The sequence below is a fragment of the Lissotriton vulgaris genome, chromosome 7 (assembly GCF_964263255.1).
Source record: "Lissotriton vulgaris chromosome 7, aLisVul1.2, whole genome shotgun sequence".
Classification (NCBI taxonomy): Eukaryota; Metazoa; Chordata; class Amphibia; order Caudata; family Salamandridae; genus Lissotriton; species Lissotriton vulgaris.
In genome coordinates, this window is record NC_141695.1 from 794,541,907 (window position 1) to 794,563,818 (window position 21,912).

The window sequence follows — 21,912 nt, forward strand, 5'->3', positions numbered from 1 at the left end:
AGTGTCTTGCACTGCATGCGGCATTGACTGTGGAAGAAAATGCTCTAACCAGGCTTCGGGAAGCACCCACAGCGGCTGACTGCATTCAGTTATGAGTTATGAGTGATTGCAGCCAGCAGCTGTGGTTGCTACCACAATATGTGCAGACAGGCTTTAAGTATGATAAAAACAAGCATTCACAATGCAATAGGTCCAGCATTAGAGGAAATGTGAGCAATTGGCGTTGCAAATGCCCATTTTTTTTCTTCATTTAAAATTATACCAGCGGTAGCATAATAAGAAAATAAGTTTCACTAATGAAGGAAAGGATGCAGTACTACAGGCTGTTACTAGGTGTCGTTTAGTAACAGCCTGTGGTAATGCACCCTTTCCTTAAACTCTAATATTTGAATTCCATTCCCAGTGCCTTAAGGATCGAGCGCGAGCATTTTTTCCTTCATTAGTGAATTTCTTTCCTTATTGCAAAAGCTACAAAAGCCTAAAAAAATGCTCGCAAATGCTGGAGCTCGTTCCTTAAGCCACTGGGTAATGGAATTCCTATATTATTTATGACGCCGGCAGCGTGGCACCACTGAACTGCATTTCACGTGCAGCAGTTAGACACGTCAGATGCTCTTTTAAACTGGAACTAGGCGGCAGATGGCGGATCGTGTGCAAACAATTATTTGGGCAGCAACATATTATTCCAATGACTTTGCAAACAAAAGACACTAGTGGTATCGAGTTTGCAAACAAGTCAATTGGGTAAGTCAACACTTGAATGATTCTGAAAATGCTAGGTACAGAGTCCACCTGTGAAGGGTTGAGAATAAATCTGCTGAGTTTGTCCAAACTATGACTTGTTTGTCTGCCGTACGAGTTGCTGCCAATCAGATTTCCTAATCAGATTTCCTTCTAAATGGTCTAAATCCACAAATTAACAGCTGGCAGGGTAAGTTACATGCGCATTCGAGGGGTGGCTGCTGTTTCTCTTCACCGCAAAGAATCGATCATGAAAACCTTTACCTCTCTCCTGCTAAGGAACACGCTCTATTCTCTAGTCAGTAAGTCTGGCTCCAAAGTTTTGGACTGGGGAGTTTGCTGTGCTTGAAGCAGGCTGTGAATCATGTTTTACTGTCATCTGGAGCATGCCTAGTAGTTTTTGAGACTCGTTATAACAGGCAGAAATACATGAATGTGGGTGATTGTTTCACAGACATTAAAGAAAGCGACTATACCAACAGCAGGAGCCTGATGAAGAGTTAGCAGATGGGACCATCATAACAATTACATTTACCAAGTGGCTTAAGGAAGGAGCCTGACCATTTTTCCCTTCATTAGCGGAATTTCTCCCCCCCCCCCTCCCCCCCCCCCCCCCAAGGCTACAAAAGCCTAAACAAAAATGCTCCCGCTCGTTCCTTTAACCAATGGGCAATGGAATTCCTATATATATATATATATATATATATGTATACTGCACCTTTTCCTTAAGACCTAATATAGGAATTCCATTACCCATTGGCTAAAAAAACTAGCGTGAGCATTTTGTTTTTAAGCTTTTGTAACATTTGCGGTATGGTGCACTTTAACTTTATATGTTTAAAGTGTGGTGCCATCAATGGTAGTAAAGCCAATAAATAGAAATTAAAGGCGGGTGGCCGCTATGTTAAAAGGTAATGGCGACAATTCTGTAAAGGTGGCGGCCCGCCTTTGTCGTGTATTTATTTACTTTTTTAGTATTGACGGCATGGTGCAATAAATTGGATTGTGGGGTCTATACCTGTAAATTGATACTTGTATAGCGCACTACTCACCCGCAAGGGTCTCAAGGCTCTTGTACGCATACCGCTGTGGAACCCTTCCTGGCTTTTCCCTGTGAAGTGCCCACTCCTGGGCACCCCCCAGGTGGAAGCCAGGCATCCTTAGCGTTGTGGGGGGCCGTTGTGGAGATTAAGCAAGCTATTGCCCAGAGTTGCAGAGTGGGACCCATGATTAGAATAGGCACCGAGGCGAGAATTATCAGGTCCGTGGAATTTTGAGCCCAAGACCCGCCGAGGCGGGGAATTGAACCCTGGTCCCGGGCTAGACCTCTGCATCATGGTATGCCGCTCTAATCATTGAGCCACACTTCTCCACTTCTCTACCTGTAAATAATGGATGTCTGACCTCACGCAGGGATACAGACTCTGGTGCCGTAAACTGTGACACTGACAGCGTCACTGGCCTACGGTGGATACCACCATAGATTACAATGAAGGGCTTTAGAAAGGTAAGCCCTGTATTGTGTGTCACATTGAAGAAACTTGATTTACTGCCTGGCTTCCATCTTCAGCTTCAGAGCGAGGCAGGGCAGGTACTCTAAGATAGACAACCCAGACTGAAATAGGTCGATTTGTTTAGACATATGATTGTATCGCTAAATAAATTGATCCATTTAATATTTTTTGAGGTAAACGTGCAGGAATTCCAGTGGGGGCAGCCCCGGAGCCCTAATGGAGTAACCGCCTCTGCTGAATACAGCAATTTAATCTAGACAAACAACCCATTAGGCAATCCCAATCTACTGAGTAGAAGATAAAAGTTGGCCACTTCACATAATGGAGAGGTGACAGGGCCATAAAGAATCTGCTGTTACAGTATCAACCAGAAACAGTGTTACCAAAGGTAAGTAACTTTTTCTTCTGATGAATACTTCTAACGGCAGATTCCTCACCTTTAGAATACAACCAAAGGTTGAGTATGTGGAGTTGCCTCAGAGCAAATATTCCTGCAGGACCAAATGGGCAAATTGGTCCTTCCCATTGGACCTGGCTATCAAGGCAGTAGTGCTTCGTGAACTTATGATGCCCATATCGCAGGGAGGCAGGGAGATGTCAAGAAAAGACACGCCACATAACAACACAGTTGTAGCAGCCTTGATGTTAAATGAGGTCCCAGTTCTTCCAATCCAGAGGCGGCTGCTTCGACAGTGCATTGCAGGCGTTATTAAGAGGACTATTCACCTTATCAAAGGCCTTTTCTGCACTGCCTGACCTTTCTTTACCCCTAAGAGCACCACTAAAAGCTGAATGGTCTCCCATTGTTCTTTTGTGCACCTTTGGGTCCAATCAAATAAATCTCTCTTCCTCTTTTGAGAGGTGAGGTGGAGCAAAGAACGTTAGGAAGGTGAAGCCCATCATATTCAACTCAGGTTCTCTCCGTCCCCAGGCTTACCTGATCCTAGATTCCGCATGTGGAATTCAGGACACCCGCCATGTCTTTGTGAGATGTTTGAACATGGGGAGCTGTTGTCATCAGATATCAGTAGAGACCGCTTTGTCCTCCCCAGTTGAGGAAATGTTTGCCTTCACCAATTGAGACACTAAGCCTCTGGGCAGGTTCTCAGGGTCAAAGTGAGCAGGGAGCAAACACAGTTAGAGACCCCTTTTATCAACAGAATCAGATGCAAAGGCATTACCTGGCTCTACAGACACTTGCAAAACCTCAAGCCACAGGCAAAGCATAAATAAGTTTTACAACGGGAAAAGCATCTCATGATGGAAATCACAGACAACACCTAGCCTAGAGTTTGGAGGAGAAATATATAGTCTTCCATTTGCATACAGCATAGAGGAAAGTGCATCTAATTTCATGACGCTATGGTATCTTCCCCCAGCAAGGATGAGGGCAACCCTCGAAGGGTCTGATTCATGCTGGAAGGGATGTGGCAAGAGAGGTACATTCATCCTTTACTTGTGGACGTGCACACATATTAAAGTTTACTGATACGAAGTACTACCTCCTATTACTTGGGAAGTTCTACCACTCCATCCACTGGTCCTTTTGTTTGGAGACTCAGACCAGAATAATGATTTGCAGGTAACCGTACCCGTGGGTGGAACCCAATGCGGCATTTATTGCCAGTGGCTCAATTGTCCTTAACATGTGGTAGGGCAAAAAAAAAAAAATTTTTTTTGCCATGGACAGGATGTCCATTACCTTACACAACAGAGTCGATAAATTCGATAGAACATGGCTTTCTTTTATTTCACATATGAAAAGGTTTCCAGTGCTGGGGTCATCTATCGGATTTATTGGACACTCCGACGCTCTCAAATTTGTGATTCTCTCTTCCCTGCATCGGACCAACGATGCTTGAAGAGACAAACTTTACTACGGATCTTCTTGCTATATGAACGGCCCTATCCTGCATTCACTCTTCCCATGTCATATACATATGCATAATGGTAATCCTTGGTTTTCTCTCTCTGGGTACTGACCGACATACTGTCTATAAAGTTAAGATTCATGTAATCAACTACGTGATAGCCCTCTTCCGTCTTTTAAAATGCAAATAAAGAGTTTACAAATTAAAAAAAGAACTATCCATCTGAGTATAGTAATTTGGTGGCCTTAACTAAAACACTATTAACATTAAAGTGAGAGCGTGGGCATGAAAAAGGGAGTCCCGCCTTCCGTGGTCTAGCATGGGTTGACAAATTTGTAACAGGCGTGGAAAATAAATATTGCATAGATTTAAAAAGCAATCTGATGTCACTATCAAGAGAGCTAAAAAAGCTACCTGCTATAAGGTACCCTCTAGGTTCTCTAGAGTATTCTAGTCATCAAATGCACCTCCTCACTTTAATTTAGCTTGACTTTAGAGATCAGATCTAAAAGACTGGCCCCTTTCATCCCTCCACCGCACAGCTCCAAATCTGCCAGGACAGGCTTACCGTGGTCATGTTATACCATATACCGCTCGGAAAGTATCCCTTCACTTCCGCCTGACCCTCCTCCAACACAGGTGTGACAAGTAGGCCCCCACCCCACATGAGCTGCCGGTCCACAGTGCGGGCCTTCTCATCTGTAGGAAATCTGTATAAAAGGCACAAAAACACCATCAAACTGAAGTCATTTAATAAATTTTAACAAAGGTTAAAAAAACAGCATGCAAAAGAAATATGCGCTACTTAGGATCAGGTCTGAATATTATTATCATATGACTTATAAAAAAACTGCCTGACTCTGGTCAGATCAGAGATGGATTATTAAACGTGTATAAGAGAGAGCAAGGGAGAACAGAAACAGCCCATGGACTTCAGACAGGCAATAGTGACCTTAAAACACATGAGTACAAGCAGGTGGATGGGTGCTGCCCATATTCCCTATTTCCCTCCTGAGCAGCAAAACAAACATGTTAGCCAAGGTAATGACTGAAAGGCGAGGGTGAGTTGTTGCCTCTGTTATTCATCGGACAAGCCTGACTTCATACCCAGCAGGTCCAGCAGACCCCGTCTTCATAGACTGCCCAACTGCCTGGAATGGGCACAGGATGTTGAAGAACCCCTGGCGATCATCACAAGATTTGGAGAAGGCCTTTGACACCATCAAGCAGGGGTTTTTCCTTATGGTCCTGGCAAAGATAGGCCTTGGACCTGATTAGCTCATGGGATGCTTTGTAAGGTTTTGTCCACGACATTCCCTCCAGGAAGATGGAGAATTTAGGGATTTGCTCTCTCCTTCATACATTACGCATAGTCTCTGGCGGTAGCTAGAGGGGTCCTGCCCCCTGTGAAGACCTCGCTAGACTGTTCTTTTAAAAATTGCATTTGATCTTGCTGCTCAAATTTGTTTTAACTGTGTTGTATCGTTTTTAAAATTGAATATTCTCACTGAGGTGAGCTGAGTTAAAGCTCAGGGGAGGGACGCTTGTGCGACTGCGCAGGGTCAGTGGTCTAGGTGACAGACCACGCTGAACCACGGACCCATATAAAAGCACCTGATGACGTGACAAAGGCAAGCCCTTCTGCGCCCGTCCGCGCCCAACTGGGCCCGGGGGCCAGCACCCCTGCCCCTTTACCTTCAGCCTTCTTCCGCTATACAAGAGAAGAACTAAAACTGAATAAAGCCCCAGAGTCAACATGCATCCATTCCATCTCCCTTGAGAAGTCACAGGACAGGTGTACACACTGTCCATATGAACTTTCTCCACTAGCTACCCATTCCCCCTTCCCCCGGCAGGAAACTTTTTCAATTTGGCTATGCTTAACTGTAGATCCCTGCCCAATCACACCATGGAAATCTCAATACTACTGCAAGATACAGGACCGGACGTCCTGTTTCTCACAGAGACCTGGCTATCCCCAAGCTCAGATCCTGACATTGTACAAGCACTAGCCCCGGCTACCTGATTCAGTGTCTAGACAGAACAAGCGGGAAGGGTGGTGGGATCGCATTCATTCACAAAACCCCTTTGATTTGCCGCATTCTGGACAGCCTCTATTAGATTGTGAAAATGCCAATTTTTCTATTGAATTCATCCCCTCACTTACACTTGTTGGAATTCTCATATACCACCCCCCTGGAGCACAGGGACAATTTTGCAGTTCATTACTGGAAATAGTCATAAATCTTGCTAGTACCTCGACCAATTTTACCCTTCTCAGAGATGTTAATCTACATTTTGATGACACCTTGAACAGGTTGGCTACTGACCTAGCCCATGACCTTGCAGCTTACCAACTACACCAAAAGGTACAGCAAGTAACGCATATTAAGGGATATCTCCTGACCCTATTTTTTAAAGTATAGGTGAACTAAAAGGGAAAGACCCAATCCCCCTCCCTTGGTCAGACCACTTTTTAGTCCCTTCCTCTTGGCATTCACCTATCACGAGCTCTCATTCGCTAGCAACACGCACCCAAATTCGTCCCTGGCCAAAACTGTCCATAGATGACTGGACCCGCAATTTGGAATTTAACTAAACCCAATCATGACGCCGATCCTTCCGTAGCGAACAGAAAGTTCTCCTCTTGGATTGAGAACTCACTCGATGCAGTACTACACAGAAAAACAATATTTAAAAAAAACGGACCTATTAATTCCCCATGGTTCACCCCTAATCTACGTCTGTTGAAACAACAGTGTAAAAGATTTGAAAGATCATTGAGGAAAGACTTCTGAATAGACAAGAAATCCGAATATAGGTCATCCAACCCATCATACAAAACAGAAATAAAGGCAGCTCAGGCCGCTTACTATGAGGAAAAGATCTTAGCATCCTCTAGTTCATCAAGACAAATATTCCGGATCGCTATAAAAGCTCCTGAAATTCCCTGACCCTCCTGCGGCCCCTGACTTGTCCGGACGCCGATGCAATGAATTAGCAGGATTTATTTCCACCAAAATCCAAACTATCCTCAGATATCGCCCACAAATAGACAATGAGCACATACCCAAGCTCTCTGAACCAGAACATCAAAATAACAACCACCTCTTAGAATTATACACTCCACTCACTAAGGAATTACTCCTTCCCATTTTAGCCTCGATCAAGAGTGGGTCACCGCTCGACCTGTCACCTCTTAACATTCTGAAGCTGGTAGCACCCACTGTTGCCTCTCTCATCACCAATTTATTCAATGCCTCATTAGCATCGGGCACAGTCCCCCGTGATTGGAATCGCCCCATTGCGCTACACCCCGGAATAAGAAAATTTGCTGAAAAATATGTAAATCGCAAACTCTGCGCACCAGGGCCGGACTGTAAACCAAAACCGGCCCTGGCAAAGTGCTTGGCCATGCACCCCCCCCTTTGCCAGGGCCGTTTTTGGGCCGATTTTGTTACAGGGCCGATTTTGCAGCTATGTAACAAAATCGGCCCCCAGGGGCCCAAAACCGGCCCCCACCCGTGCGGCACACCGGGGGATTGCCCGGTGCCCGCTACGGCCAGTCCGGGCCTGCTGGAGACCCATAAACTGCTCCACTCCTCACAAACAGGCTTTCGCCCCGGTCAAGGCATCCTCCTGGACCTAAGTGCAGCCTTTGACAAGGTGAACCACCGCACCTTGCTTCACCGTCTCAAAAAGGTGGGAGTGACAGGCACAGCCTTATCATGGCTACAATCTTTCCTAGAAGAAAGGCACTTCCAGGTATTTGAAGGCAATACCTTATCCCATCCATTCCCGCTGCAATGTGGAGTTCCCCAGGGCTCGTCCCTGTGCCCCACTCTTTTTAATATATATATATGGCCCCTCTAGCAGAGATCGTAGCTCCTTTTGGAATCCACATAGTCACATATGCTGATGATATTCAGCTGGTCGTGACATTGAACCAGGTGGAACAGTCACCCACGGATCTGTGCTCCTGCCTCAAGGAAGTCGCCAGCTGGATGAGCTCATCTCAACCTGAAGCTCAATGGTGATAAAACTGAGCTCATGTTGCTAGGCAAACAAGCAAGCCTCAACTCGAGCACTATGTGGTCGATTTGCATGGGCCCAGCTCCAGCGCCAAAAAAGGAGATAAAAAGCTTGGACATCTGGCTTAACCAAGATCTTACTGTCAGAGCCCAAGCAAGGAAGACTGCCGCCGCTTGCTACAGTCTGCTCAGAACGACCGAAAAAATACTCCCTCTTCTACCCTGCCACTCAAGAAAGCTATTGATCCAGCCCCTAATCCTCTCTAGGTTGGATTATGGCAATGCTCTCTACCTAGGTGCTCCCAACTCAGTGATCGCTAAACTGCAAACCGTGCAAAATTCGGCAGCAAGACTGCTCAAGGGCACAAAAAAACGTTGCTCAGCAAAGCCTGCCCTTCGCTCCCTTCACTGGCTCCTGGTACAGGAGAGAATACATTTTAAAGCCCTCTGCATGACGCATAAGTCCTTGCAAGGAAAAGGTCCACCTATCACCAAAAATCTGGTTAGACCATACAAGGCTACTAGACGACTTCGCTCGGAAGTACCCAGAATCAAAAAGGCCAGAACAGGTGGTCGGTCGCCTTTTTTATTACAATACTGCTAAGCTCTGGAAATCCCTACCGCTCCCTATTTGTAAGGAATCTAACCATCTGGCATTCCGCAGACACCTGAAAACTTGGCTATTCCCATAAAAGCCTCCCCCCCCCCCCCCCCCCCACTAGCACCCGCTGTGGCGCTGGGATGCCTCCAGGTAGCCATGCGCTATATAAAAGGCTCTTTCATTTCATTTAATCGTTTAGATTATCTGGTCAGGGAACATAGGTTTTGGGTTGCGCTAGTGATGGGATTCCTCGATGTATATATGCACAGGGATGGCCCTTAGTGTACAGTTCCCAGACTGTTGTGCATTTTCTGAGAACAATGGGTTGCATTCTGGCTTATGTACAAGGCATCTGTGTTGAATCCACCCTATCATGGGTTCAGGAGTGATCCTCTGGGACTCACCGCAGTTTTCAGTTCATAGTGATTCAGAGTTGTTTTAATTTCTTGGGAGTGGAGATCACGTGTATGAACAATTCCTGGATCTGAATACGTTTCTGTTGCTTGCTTCCTTCACAAGAGATGTGTTACATTATAGGATGCTGCCACTTGGGCAGATGAGATGGGCAGGATCGTTCAAAATGGCGTCCCTCCCCATCTTCCTGTATGCTTTGCAAAACACTCCTAATTGGGTCCGGTCACTTACTTTCACCAAGCGAAAGGGGACCTCGGGACATTTTTGTAGGAAGCAAAGACTTAAGGATTTCACTTTTGGAGTTAAACAGGCCACTCTACGAAGTGGGTATTTCTCTTTCCCATTCTCATACTACCTCGCTTCATAGTCATGTGTCATTAATGACTGGATGTCTGAGCCTGTGTTTCTTGTGCCACAACTGAATGTGGAATAAGAAGGTATGCCAGAGATGCAGTGACCATCAAGTAATCGTCAGCCAAACATTAGACGAATGTCTGAGCCCTTTATAACAACCCGGTGTAGCTACACCTAGTGCCTAGTCTGAATCATGTACCTCTTTGGGGAGAGGACAAATCCTTCCCTGCCCCATCTTCCCCAGTGCCCTACCCACCAGTAGTAAAAATCTCCCAACAGTACCAGGCAACTAGCATAATTATACTTGGAAGACTCATGTTGGTTTAATGACGTCAAATGCAATAGTTTGGACAAGGAGAGTGATTCCTTGGCATAAGGGACCAGGCAACTGTTAGAAATTGGGGTCCCTAGTTGGCAATGGCTGGCCACTGTCCAAGCAGGGACCCTTCTTCCTAAGTCAGAGTAAGGGAGCTACACCCTTTGATAACCCCTCCTCAACCCTGTGGTAACGTAGCACGAGCAGCTAGGCTTATCTCAGAGGCAGTGTGTAAAGCATGTATGATCATACACAGTAACACAGTGAGTAACACTACAAAGGGTCACCACACAAGTAGTTATAAAAATTAAGTATCTTTATAAATAGACTTAACACAAGACCAATAACATTAAAAAGCCACAATACTGTAAAATAGGATTATTCTTGGAATGCTGTAAAAATAGTTCAGAGTGTGCAAATAGGAGTTCAGTTCAAAGCAGTGGTCTCTGCGACCCTTTTACTCACAAAGTACCTGGATTTCGTAGCAAAACCAACAAAATGTCACAAAGGAGCTGTGGCGATGATTTTCCTCACGCGAGGCCGGCGATGCGTGGAATCCTTGCTTCAAGGGAGGATGATGTGCCGGTCTGCGGGTGCGGGCGGGACAAAGTGACAAACTTCTTCACACTAGGCCAGTGATGCATTGAATCCTTGCCGCAAGGGGGGATGATGCACTGAGCCTGTTGAGCGTGCGATCCTGTTGCGATGAAAGAAAATGGCGCTCCGCGAGGGAACGAGGATCCGGGCGTGATGCGAGGAAAATGGCAGACGCACGGCACCCACACTGTGATGCGACAATCTCGATGCGGTGATCTGGGTTTAGCGAGCACTCGGCGGCCCACAAACGTGCGATGATCTTTGGGAGTAGCGAGCACTTTGGGGCGAGCAAGCGTGCGATGCGATGGTTCTTGGTTTGCGAGCACTCGGCGGCAGAAGCGCTGTGATTTTTCTGAAGCTCTTCAGCTGTGGCGGCTCGCAAACGGGCATTAGCAATGATTTCAGCACTCTCTTCTATGAAGTAGAACTAGAAGCCCTGGAACTCACAGGGGCCTCACCTTCATATAGAAATCCTTGCAGGGAGGAATCAGGAGGTTGGTGGGGGAGTCCGATGTACCGGTGACTCCAGCAGGAGGCTAGCTTTCTTCTAGCCCTTGAGTGTTTGCTGTAGCAAAATAAAAGTTCTCTCAAAAGTCCTTTTCCCTCTTCTTCCAAGTCCAGGGGAAACTACTGCAGGCTAGCCCAAGAAACAGCACACAAGGACAGTCCTCTCCTGCAGAGCCCTTCAGTGAAACGGACAGAGGTTCTTCTTGACATCCAGGAGCAATAAAAAAATCAGGGGTTTGGGCACAGATATTTATACCCCAAAAGTCTTTGTTTTCAAAAGTCTCTAGTCACTGAACCCAGCCAGAACCAGTTCTGCTCAGGCCTGGAGCACTTTGGTTACCAGGCTGCATCCTTCTTTCAGAAAGAGGGGGTCTGCCATCAGACTAAGTATGGGCGGAAAATGTGTTTCGCTCGCGGAAATGATGTTTAGTTTTGTACAATGGTAACAATGAGACCATAAACATTACCATACAGAATAGTGAAAGTTTTTTCTTTTAAAATCTGACATGAGGCAGTTGAAGAACGACAATGAGAATGGAGGGACGATAATGTATAATGTATAAATGAATGCTTGATGATAACAATCCTGTTTTTACAAGAAGTATTTATATATTTCTCTGTTTTTAACTCTAGTGGTTTTAAATCTTGAAAAATTGTCCTGAAGAAGGTGACCATTCAAATCACCGAAACGCTGCGTCGACACATTTTTCACTGTAGAAATATTATATTGTTTTTTAATATATGAAAATGTTTTTTTAATAAATGTGAATTTTTAAATGTTTTGTAATTGAAATACACAATAAACTTTTGCAAAATCTATAGATAAAACCTTTTTGTCCCAACATTCTCTTCAGTTGAAATCATGTTTGAGTATGCTAGAGATTGATGTATTTTGCAGAAACTGTAAATTTGTCGATCCGGTCACAACCCTAGATACAACTTAATGTATCACCATTCTAATTAGATACGGATCCTTAAGAGACAGCAGTCTTTTTCCATAAATACACGAAAAGGGATTCCTCATATTTTTCTTACTGTAATTAACCCCTCCCTTTTCATACAAGGGTTTCTCCTTCAAAACTTTTTCATCGGTAACGGCATAATTCACTACCAGGACATGCTATACATATCAAGCATGTCCTGTCTTACACACACAATGCACCTACCATAGGGGTGACTGACATGATGCTAAGGGAAGGTTCAGGGGCTGGGAAGTGTGGGCACTTCACAGCCAAGGATGGCAGTTCTGGACTGCACACAGACACTGCAGTGGCAGGTCTGAGGTACCATTTACAAGCTGCTTCTGTGGGTGGCGCAAACCAGCACTGCAGGCCCAGCAGCAGCATTTGGGCTACCAACCCTGGGCACACACAGGCCACACTACTAGGGACTAACAGGTAACCCAAATAAGTCAATCAGGGATATACCAATTCACAGTTACATTTACACAGGGAGCATTCACGCTGTGGCACTGAATGACAGTGGCACAGTGCCCAGAGTATATAATACCAGAAAAAACAGAGGAGACAACAGCGAAACATGGAAGGGAGACCCACGCCAATGGTGCCAGGTCTAACAGCGACCATGTACACACCTTAAAAAAACACAAGGTTATTTGCATACACAAGCTACCACTAGTCCTGGTCTTAAAATCAGCATTATTTATTCAAGTTGTTAGCCCAAGGAATTCACGTTAGCGCTTTCACTGCAGAAATGCAGAGCATAGAAAAGTACTTTACATAAAAGTACTAGAGTTTCTTGAAGAAATTGTAGGTAGTCTGTAAACTTTAAAAAATGAGTGTTGTCCATCTTCCCTTCCAAACCAGCAGTTGTGTGGGACACAGATGTGGACAGACAGTGCTTAATAGAGGGCCAGCGGCCGGCACTTGGGGACCTACAGGTCGCTGTTTTTACCTGTGGCGTGGACACTCATGGAATATGGAACACCCACCACACTGGGGAGTTCAGAGGTCACTCACACGTTGACCAGTGACAGGAACACGCAGATTCTCATACGTGTTACTTCATTGCGCACGACGTCGGCGGCGGCCATTTTGAGTTGCCATTTTGAGAATCTGCGTGTTGTTATGAATGAATGTTCTTCTGGCGTACCTCAGACCCTCAGAGTGAGCGCTCGTATAGTGCAGCGTAAGGAAATGCACGCTGAGACAAAGAACTTCGGTGCACGTGGTAGTGGTCGGAGAAGAGGCACCGTGTAAATTCAAAAGATGCCGGTGTCAGCTGAAGCACGGTAAAGATACAAAGTTAACATCTGCCTCACTAGGTTTCTCGAGAGTAACCATCTGCTGGATGTCACCCAGACGGGCTTCCGCCCAAAGCATGGGATGGAAACGGCTCTGCTGGCGGTCAGAGAGGAAGCTAGGCGGATCTTGGATTGGGGAGGATCAGTGGCAGTTATCCTCCTTGATCTAAGCGCCGCGTTTGATACGGTGAATCATAAAACTCTATTACGCCGGCTCCATAGTTTAGGGGTGTCAGGAGAAGCTCTGGCCTGGCTCAAGTCCTTCTTAAGTGATAGGACTTTTCAAGTCTTTGAGGGATCTCATGTCTCCTTAAGCAAGCCTCCGGGCTGCGGGGTACCGCAGGGCTCATCTTTGAGCTTGGCGCTATTCAATGCGTATATGAGACCGCTGGCTGAGATCGTCCGTCCACATGGCATTAGGATCATTACATATGCGGACGACACTCAGCTAGTGGTCTCTCTTGTGCAGAGGAACTGCCAGCATCCACAGACGGATTTGACAACCTGTCTGGAACAGGTTAAGAGCTGGATGACTATGTCGTACCTCAAGCTTAACGGTGATAAAACCGAGCTTATGCTTCTCGGCCCACCAGCCCTGCCTATCATAGACTTGTTATGGCCCACTAGTATGGGTATGCCTCCCACATCCAGAGACGACATAAAAAGTCTTGGCGTGTGGATGGATAAAACTCTGACCTTTAACACCCAGGCAACTAAATTGTCAGCGACCTGCTTTGGACTTATCCGGATGCTGAAGAAGATTTTTCCACTCCTACCTTTCGAAGCCAAGCAAGTCGTTATGCAGGGCTTAATTCAATCCTGCCTCGATTTTAGTAACGCCTTGTACTTAGGGGCGCCTGACTACTGTCTGCAAAATCTGCAGCGGATCTAGAACTGCGCAGCACGAACATTGCTTAGTCTCCCACGCAGAGCCTCGGCGGAGCCTGGACTGAGAACTCTGCACTGGCTACCTGTTAGGGAGAGAGTCAAATTTAAGTCCATGTGCATCTCCCATCAAGCGTACTGGAAAACTGGCCCGAAAATCAACCATTCTCTGAGCACTCCCTACTGTTCAAATAAACAGCTTCGCTCCGATCATGCTTTTTTGGCGACAGTTCCCCGCATTAGAAGATCTAGAGCTGGTGGCCGATCCTTTTCCTATAATGCCGCCAAGTTATGGAATTCACTCCCCCTCCATTTAAGATCTATTTCCAACTTGACGACCTTTCGCAAACAGCTCAAAACCTTCTTGTTTAACACTGTAGACTAGCCCCTAGGTTACTACCTGGGGAGGCACCAATCTAATCCTCAGCGCCTGGATGCCTCAGGGCAGCAGCCGCGCTTAATAAAAATTCTTTTCATTTCATTCCATGGTCACCATATACACTATGAGAAAGCATTTATAACTGTGCTTGCAACAGCATTTTAGCATTATTTCAGCACGTGAAAGGACTTTTACAACAGCGCTCCACATTTCAAAGTATTTTTAACAGGATTTGAAGCGTATATACCCATTTTTATTACATTTTGTTTCTTTTACTGATTTTACAAAATTCAGCTGCAACATCTTGATCATGTTTTTTGTTTTCAACTTTACAGTGAGTATACTGCTAAACATTTATCACACATATTGTTATATATATTTCATAGGTTTTACTCGATTTCTTTTTATACAATTGATGTTTGGGTCATATTGAAGTTTTAGACAATTTTTATATACATATTCATCCACAATGCAATTTGACCCACCAGCCAAATTTCTGCAACTTAAAGGGGATCCACCTATGCCTTGAACAAGGTGGAAAGACAAATTTATTACATACATGAAAGCCATTGATGGGGAACGTATGGGTTCTGAAAGAAAGAAAAGTATATTTCTACACTGCTTAGGATCTGAGGAGCAAGTCGTATTTAGAACTTTACCTCAAATTGTTGCTCCTAGTGATGGAAGCGGTGACAATTTGAATGTGTATACTGAAGCATTAATGCGAATGGAGAAACATTTTAAACTAGTAGCGAGTATTGCATTGAACAGGTTTAAATTCTATACTAGAATACAAAAAGAAGAAGAATCTTTTGATGATTTTTTAACGGCTCTTAGGGCATTATCCTCAGGGGCGTAGCTAGAGCTTGTGGCGCCCGGGGCTATCCTACAGATTGCCGCCCCCCAAGGGGGATGCTGGGGAAAAAGGCCATCGAGCCCCTGAAAGAGGTCCGAGAGACACGTAGTATTGCCGCTAATAGTTACCTTGATCATGCAAGTTACATGCACATACATGAACCGGTCCAGGGCTTGACAGCCCCAGTCCCCAAAATAGTGCCACCTGGGGCGGACCGCCCTCACCTAGCTACACCGCTGAAGGAAAAGCAGAAGGAAACCCAAAACTTACATCAGTTCTACCTTCCCTGTTTGTGACATCTCACTCGTAACAACACAGCTTGTGGAGGACCCTTGTCCCCTGTCCCCTATCTGCCCCGTCCATGACCTCAGTAATGTCTGCAGACCGGTCCACCACACTGGGTTTGACCACGATTCCCCTAGCAGCACCTTCAGAATACTACAGGTGAGTCCAATGCACCTGATCACTAGACTAACTTGAGTAATGCAGTTGGGGCAGTAGCAGCCCTGCAGTGAAAGACTTCTCGCTCCACCCACGCCCCCCATGAGAGCTCAGTAGAAGCCATCCCACATGCCCCTCCCACTACCCACCACCCCACCTGCGGCACAGTAGGACACTTCAAGGAAACGGGTCCTATCCGGGGGGTGTCAGACACCATAGCTGATTCACCCACCGTCATCGGGGAGTGGTGGTAGGGGTGCCAACAATCCATGCATTTTCATCACATTCTGCAGCATGCCAACCAAGTACGGGCAGAGACAGACACATAACTACATACCTTACAACTGGCAATCACATCACATCATACTTATCAACAAAAGACAACGCATAAAGTACATTACAGAGAGCAGCCCTCATAAAGATATGCTGTGTAGTTGGCTATGAGGGGTGACTAAACCAGTATGAACCAAAGCAGGTTACATAAAACATCCCAAATCATACATTAGAGTTGCTGGCATGCATCCAAGAGAACTGAGATGTGCCATAAACTATCACTACTGACAGTGCCATCATGCCATCTAGATAATTTTACCATGCTCCGTGCACTGTGAAATCTAGGGTCATGGACATATTTAAGACCATGCAGTCAGTCATAGGCCTTGGAAGGGTACGGTGAGACCAGACTGTACCAAACAGGGTGTGGGAGGCCATACTGCCTGCAAATGAGCCTCATGTTCCTGTCTCCCTCTGTGTCCACTGAAATGTTGCTGCGCAATTAAGCATGAGTGGGCAGTGCGTCTCTTTCACTGCGACCTTTGCAGGTGACACACACACTAGGCGTGGAGCAAGACTGCACGTAAACCACAGTTGGCACTACATGCGCAAAACTCCCTGTAGCAGATTGGCCTCCTGAACGGGCGAAGCATATGAACACAGCCATCACACTATCACAGTAAAGCTCATTACTGACAGCTTATGAGGCGCACAGGCGTATACCCCCACATTCAGTCATTAAAATCACGATTAGTCCTAACTGTTGACAATTAGAACATCAAAGACTAATGAATCTCAGTGATTGCATGTCATTTGTGCGGAACACCAAAAACATGTACTGCAAGGATTGGCCACTTGCCCCCCAAGTCCGGAGATCTGGCTTGGAAACCCCAGTCTTCATGTTCTACTCTGCCAATCGCAATGTTCCTTTCAGTTTTATACAGGGATAAGTCTGTACTATATCTTTATTTTGGAACAACCCTGTGCACGCTGGGAAGAGTTTGATCTTAGGAATTAATCATTATGCACTGTATATCCAGGTCCCTGGAAGGCATTTTTAGAATTATTTTAGAAGGATGTCGTTTTATTAAGAAATTGTAATAACCATTTCTTCTTAATGGTCAAGGTCAACACAAAAATATGTTAATGATGTTTTGGTTTGTCAGTGTTATATGGTGTGAGCGATAATTTAATTATTTTGCCGTTTTTATGGACAAAGATTGATCGTTTAGTAATTGTATTAACATTGTGTATCCACTACACTAATATTGCATGCTATGGTTATCTCGAATATTTTTGTGCCATAAAATGTTTTGTTCCAGATGACTTAAGCCTAAGAGGTTAACTATACCACTGGCATCCTACACAAAAACGATAGATGGGTGATGTAACCGAAAATTATATTGGAATATTATTCATGTGTAAATGTCATTCCAGTTTCCTTATTCGTGTCTAGCCTTTCTTTTTTCAATGAGTCACAATTGTAAAAATCGGCGGGGCTTTACTGTAGCAGCCTTTCATTGTGTTCCTGGCGAGTGTAACAGCACACATGCTCCACACCTTCACAGAACACTTAACAGATTTTCAACGTCTACAAATAAGAATCCAGAGGCACCCTCGCCCTAAAAGGGAAAAGTTGCCCTGGCCTCTCACCCGCACGCCTGCTGAAAACGATGTTCAGCTCATTAAATGTACCGCGCCTTGAGCACTATCCGCCGATCATGATCACAAGGCGCCTAGAAGCGGGATGTATTCATATGACCGTCTGAAGTCTCCCAGGATATTTGCAGTAGTTGGAAGGGCACCATCATGGTGTTAAAGCATCCGTCCAATCTACAGTGCAGGGCAGGCCAGCTTGCACGAGGCATGTTCAAGGGGATAGGTGTCACTCAGAGCTGTACAAAGTCAGCCTCGGTGCTTACTTCCTTCCCGACATTTGTAAGCAGTGTGTACGCACACAGCAGCTTTTATTTACAATTCCCTGAATTAGGGTGCCTAAATTACCGACCGAATTTGCAAACATGAGTCGGTCTTGCGTGATTCAAACTCGGCACCCTTAGATCACCACATATGTCAGCGAAGAGCGGTGAACTAACTGCATAACTGGTAACACAGGGGCACCAGACACTGAGGCAGGGTCTGGTCACGTCACGTGCATCCAACAAAAGAGAAAATTAGGCAGTGAGCAGAGCTCCCAGCAGTGAAAATCATGACGCTGTAAAATTAAATGTGACATTTACATTAATAAAGACTATATACTAAGGCTAAATATGCACGCATTTGCACACCCTGTAACACACCTGCAACCCTGTATGAGCAAGTTCGGTCCGGCATCGGTCCTGGCAGTGAGCCACATCGTCACACTATGCAGCAGAGGCCTGCCTCTCAGACACAATGCCGAGGCTGCTGACAGTTATGCGCGCAGCGCACTGTGTGTCCAGATACCGAGACACGTGAGCCCGGCCAGTCCGCACCAGAGTAAGTCCTCCGACCTCGCAACATAATTCGCGCTCTCTTGAAGCAGGATGTGACGTCAGGCGTCCTCCTGCATCGCTACGGGCGGGCCAATCTGAAACTGCGTCAACAACTGAACCTTGTCCAGGCCAGCCTAATTGACATGATCAGCCTGTCCAATGGCTGGGAGCCCCGCTGCGGCCGCGTGGCCAGTTCAAACCGCGGCCGCGCAGCACTGGCCCGTTGCAGCGGCCTTTATAATGTATTTGGGGACACTCTGAGTGTCCCCAAATAAATTATAAAGGCCGCAGCAACGGGCCAGTGCCGCGCGACGGCCGCCCTCAAAATAGTGCCGCCTGGGGCGGTCCGCCCCCCTCGCCCCCCCCTAGCTACGCGGCTGATTATCCTTACACTGCAATTTTGGTACTATCACAGATGAAATGATACGAGACTAAATAATTGTGCATGTCCATAATAAGAAGATACAAGAGAAACTATGGGTTATGGGAGATCCAAGTCTGTCGGAGACTATTTCTGAAGCCAAAGCAACAGAACAATCCGAAAAATGGATGGAAGTGGTCAAACAAAATTCTAAACTGTTAAAGAAGAGATTTGTATTGTTAAAATTTAGAAATGAGATTAAGAATGATCATCCTCAAACTGGACCACACAATAATACTACATTTAAATTTAATAGGTTCAATTCACCTCAGTATAACAAGAGATATGATTACTCTTTTTCGCACAGTCAGAATATGTGTTACAAATGTGGCAATAGATCTCACATCGCTTCATTTCCAGGTTGTCCTGCTATCAATAGAGATTGCGGTAGAATTGGTCATTTTAGCAATATGTGCAGGGAAAATAGACGCCAATCATCGCAAAAACATGGTTCGGTGTCTTACATATCCAGCAGCGACAATACCTCCTTGGTAGATAACACTGTAGATACCAATAAAGGTGTTGTGATGTCTATTATTGACAAGGTGTCTAAGAATCAAACTATTATCTCCTAAGTGTGAATTTCACATTTTAGGTAGTCACTTCATGCTCATGGTTGATTCTAGTTCACCACGGACAACCATTACACATCAATACTATAAAGAGAAATTAAGTAAAGTCATTAAATATGACAAACTTCGACCTCCTGACATAATTGCTGAAAGCTTTGATGGTACAAGAATTGATTTTTATGGTTTCTTCAATGTTTAATTATATTTCAAGAACAGATTTGCATGTGTAAAATTATATATAACACAAAAAGGTGTAAATGTTTTAGGTTGGCGTGACCAATGGAAACTTGGTATAGTATTGACTCCACGTGCTTCTGATCCCGTAACTTTATGTGATGATTATTTATTTGATAAAGTGGCAACGATCAAAATTGGAGACAACAACACTAGTGGAAGAGAAACCATATTAATTAATTCCTTTAACAAAGTATTTTGTGCCAAATTGGGGAAGTTAAAGAACTTTTCGCACAAAATTGTTTTGAAAGAAAATGTAATCCCAGTTAAACAAAAACTCTGAAGGAAATGTTAAAAGAAAGATTTGTCTGATGAGGGAGTCATTGAGTCATTGAGGCTATAGAATCCTCAGAATGGGTTTCTCTCATTGTTCTTGTTCGCAAACCTGACCAAAAACTTATAGTCTGTGTGGACTTGAGAGCACTTAACTCAAATATAGTGATTGATTGTCACCCACTGCCCAACATTAGTGAGGTAGTCAGCATGTTAGAAGGTGCACAGATATTTTCAACACTAGACTTACGATCGGCATACCATCAGATTGTATTGATGGAAGAATCTAAGAAATATACAGCATTCATAACACCTTTTGGTCTGTATCAATATAGTAGGATGCCTTTTGGGTTGGCGTCTGCGGCGTCAGTGTTTCAGAGAGTTATGTTTCACATATTTAGAGATTTGGACAATTTTGTGAAATGTTTCCAAGATGATATTTTAATATTTTCAAAAAATGAATCGATATTTTACACATCTAAATGAGGTATGCAAAAGCTTGAAATGTAATAGGCTTACACTCAAGGCACACAAATGCAAATTATTCAAAACATCAGTGGAATACTTAGGACATACTTTATCTGGCGATGGAGTGATACCTAAAAAATCTAATATTGATGCTATTGTTAAAGCTCCGTCACCGGCTAATAAGGAACAACTACTTTCCTTTTCTGGGATAGTAAGTTTGTGGAAAACTTTGCTACCAAGATGGAACAGTTGAGAAAACTGTTGAGACAGAATATGAAATGTGAATGTGGTGATTTACAACAAAAAAGTTTTGAGTCCATTAAAGAAGAAATTGTAAATGCTCCCACATTAAAACCATTCCGCATGAAGAAAGAATGCATTATCACAGAAGATGCTAGCTTATATGGTTTGGGTGGAGTACTTTCACAGAGAGAGGAGTGGAATGTGGCATTTGCTTCTCGTACATTGAATGAATGTGAGCGCAAATATGCAGTAATAGAAAAGGAACTTCTTGCTTGTGTATGGGCTGTTGAACAATATAGACTGTATGTGTGGGGTAGTAAGTTCGCCCTTAGAACAGACCACTAGCCATTAGTTAATATTTTAGCGACAGGAGGAGGTTGGAATGTTACAGCTAGGTTTACGTCGAAATTGCAGGAATATAATTTTAAAACAGAATATTTACCAGGAAAAAAAATGTCACTGCAGATTTCCTTTCTCGTTTACCATGTGATCTGGGTGTTGTGTCAGCAATTAAATAGTGTGTTTTTTTTGTCACCATTAATGATTTGATCCCAGAACAATTCCAAGAAATAATGGAGGAGTCTAGGTGTAAGTGTGAACAATTGGATAACAAATGGATTGGATTGAAAAGGTGAATTATTGAAGGTTGGCCAAAAAATGTCTAGATTTATTACCATTTTTTAATATTTCAGAAGAACTTGAACTGCAAGGAAATCTAAAATTCAAAGCTGGCAAATGTATTCCTCCCAAAGGTATCCAAGATATTATACTCAACATCGCTCACAAAACCCATCCAGGAATATCGTCTTTGAAACGCTTGGTTAGAAGTTTATTTTGGTGGCCGGAATGGATAAATGTATTGATTGTGTGGTAAGAGAGTGCAGCGAATGTGTGTCAAGTGATAAAATGTTAAGGGTACAAGTTCCCCCCTTGAAACCTGTGGTGTGGCCTCCAGAACCGTTGAAAAAGGTTGCATTCGACATTTCTGGTCCGTTCCATTTTTTACCTGAAAATGCAAGGTTTGCTTTGGTCATGATAGATTATCATTCTAAATGGCCAGAAGTTAAATTTGTTCCAAATGCCACATCTAATGCTGATATTGTTTCTTTTAAATACATTTTTTCTTGTGAAGGCTGTCCTTCTATTTTAGTCATTGATAATGGTGTACAGCTTACATCTACAGA

At 44.5% G+C, this 21,912-nt stretch overlaps 1 protein-coding gene across 1 annotated transcript in view; it reads right to left on the reverse strand.

The window, feature by feature from the left end:
• Positions 1 to 21,912, reverse strand: part of GAA (alpha glucosidase) — a 446,470-nt gene that overhangs the window by 134,380 nt on the left and 290,178 nt on the right. The window contains exon 16 of the mRNA XM_086931052.1: positions 4,695 to 4,836. Within this exon, the coding sequence (XP_086787178.1) occupies positions 4,695 to 4,836 (142 nt within the window). The remainder of the gene's footprint in view (positions 1 to 4,694; positions 4,837 to 21,912) is intronic.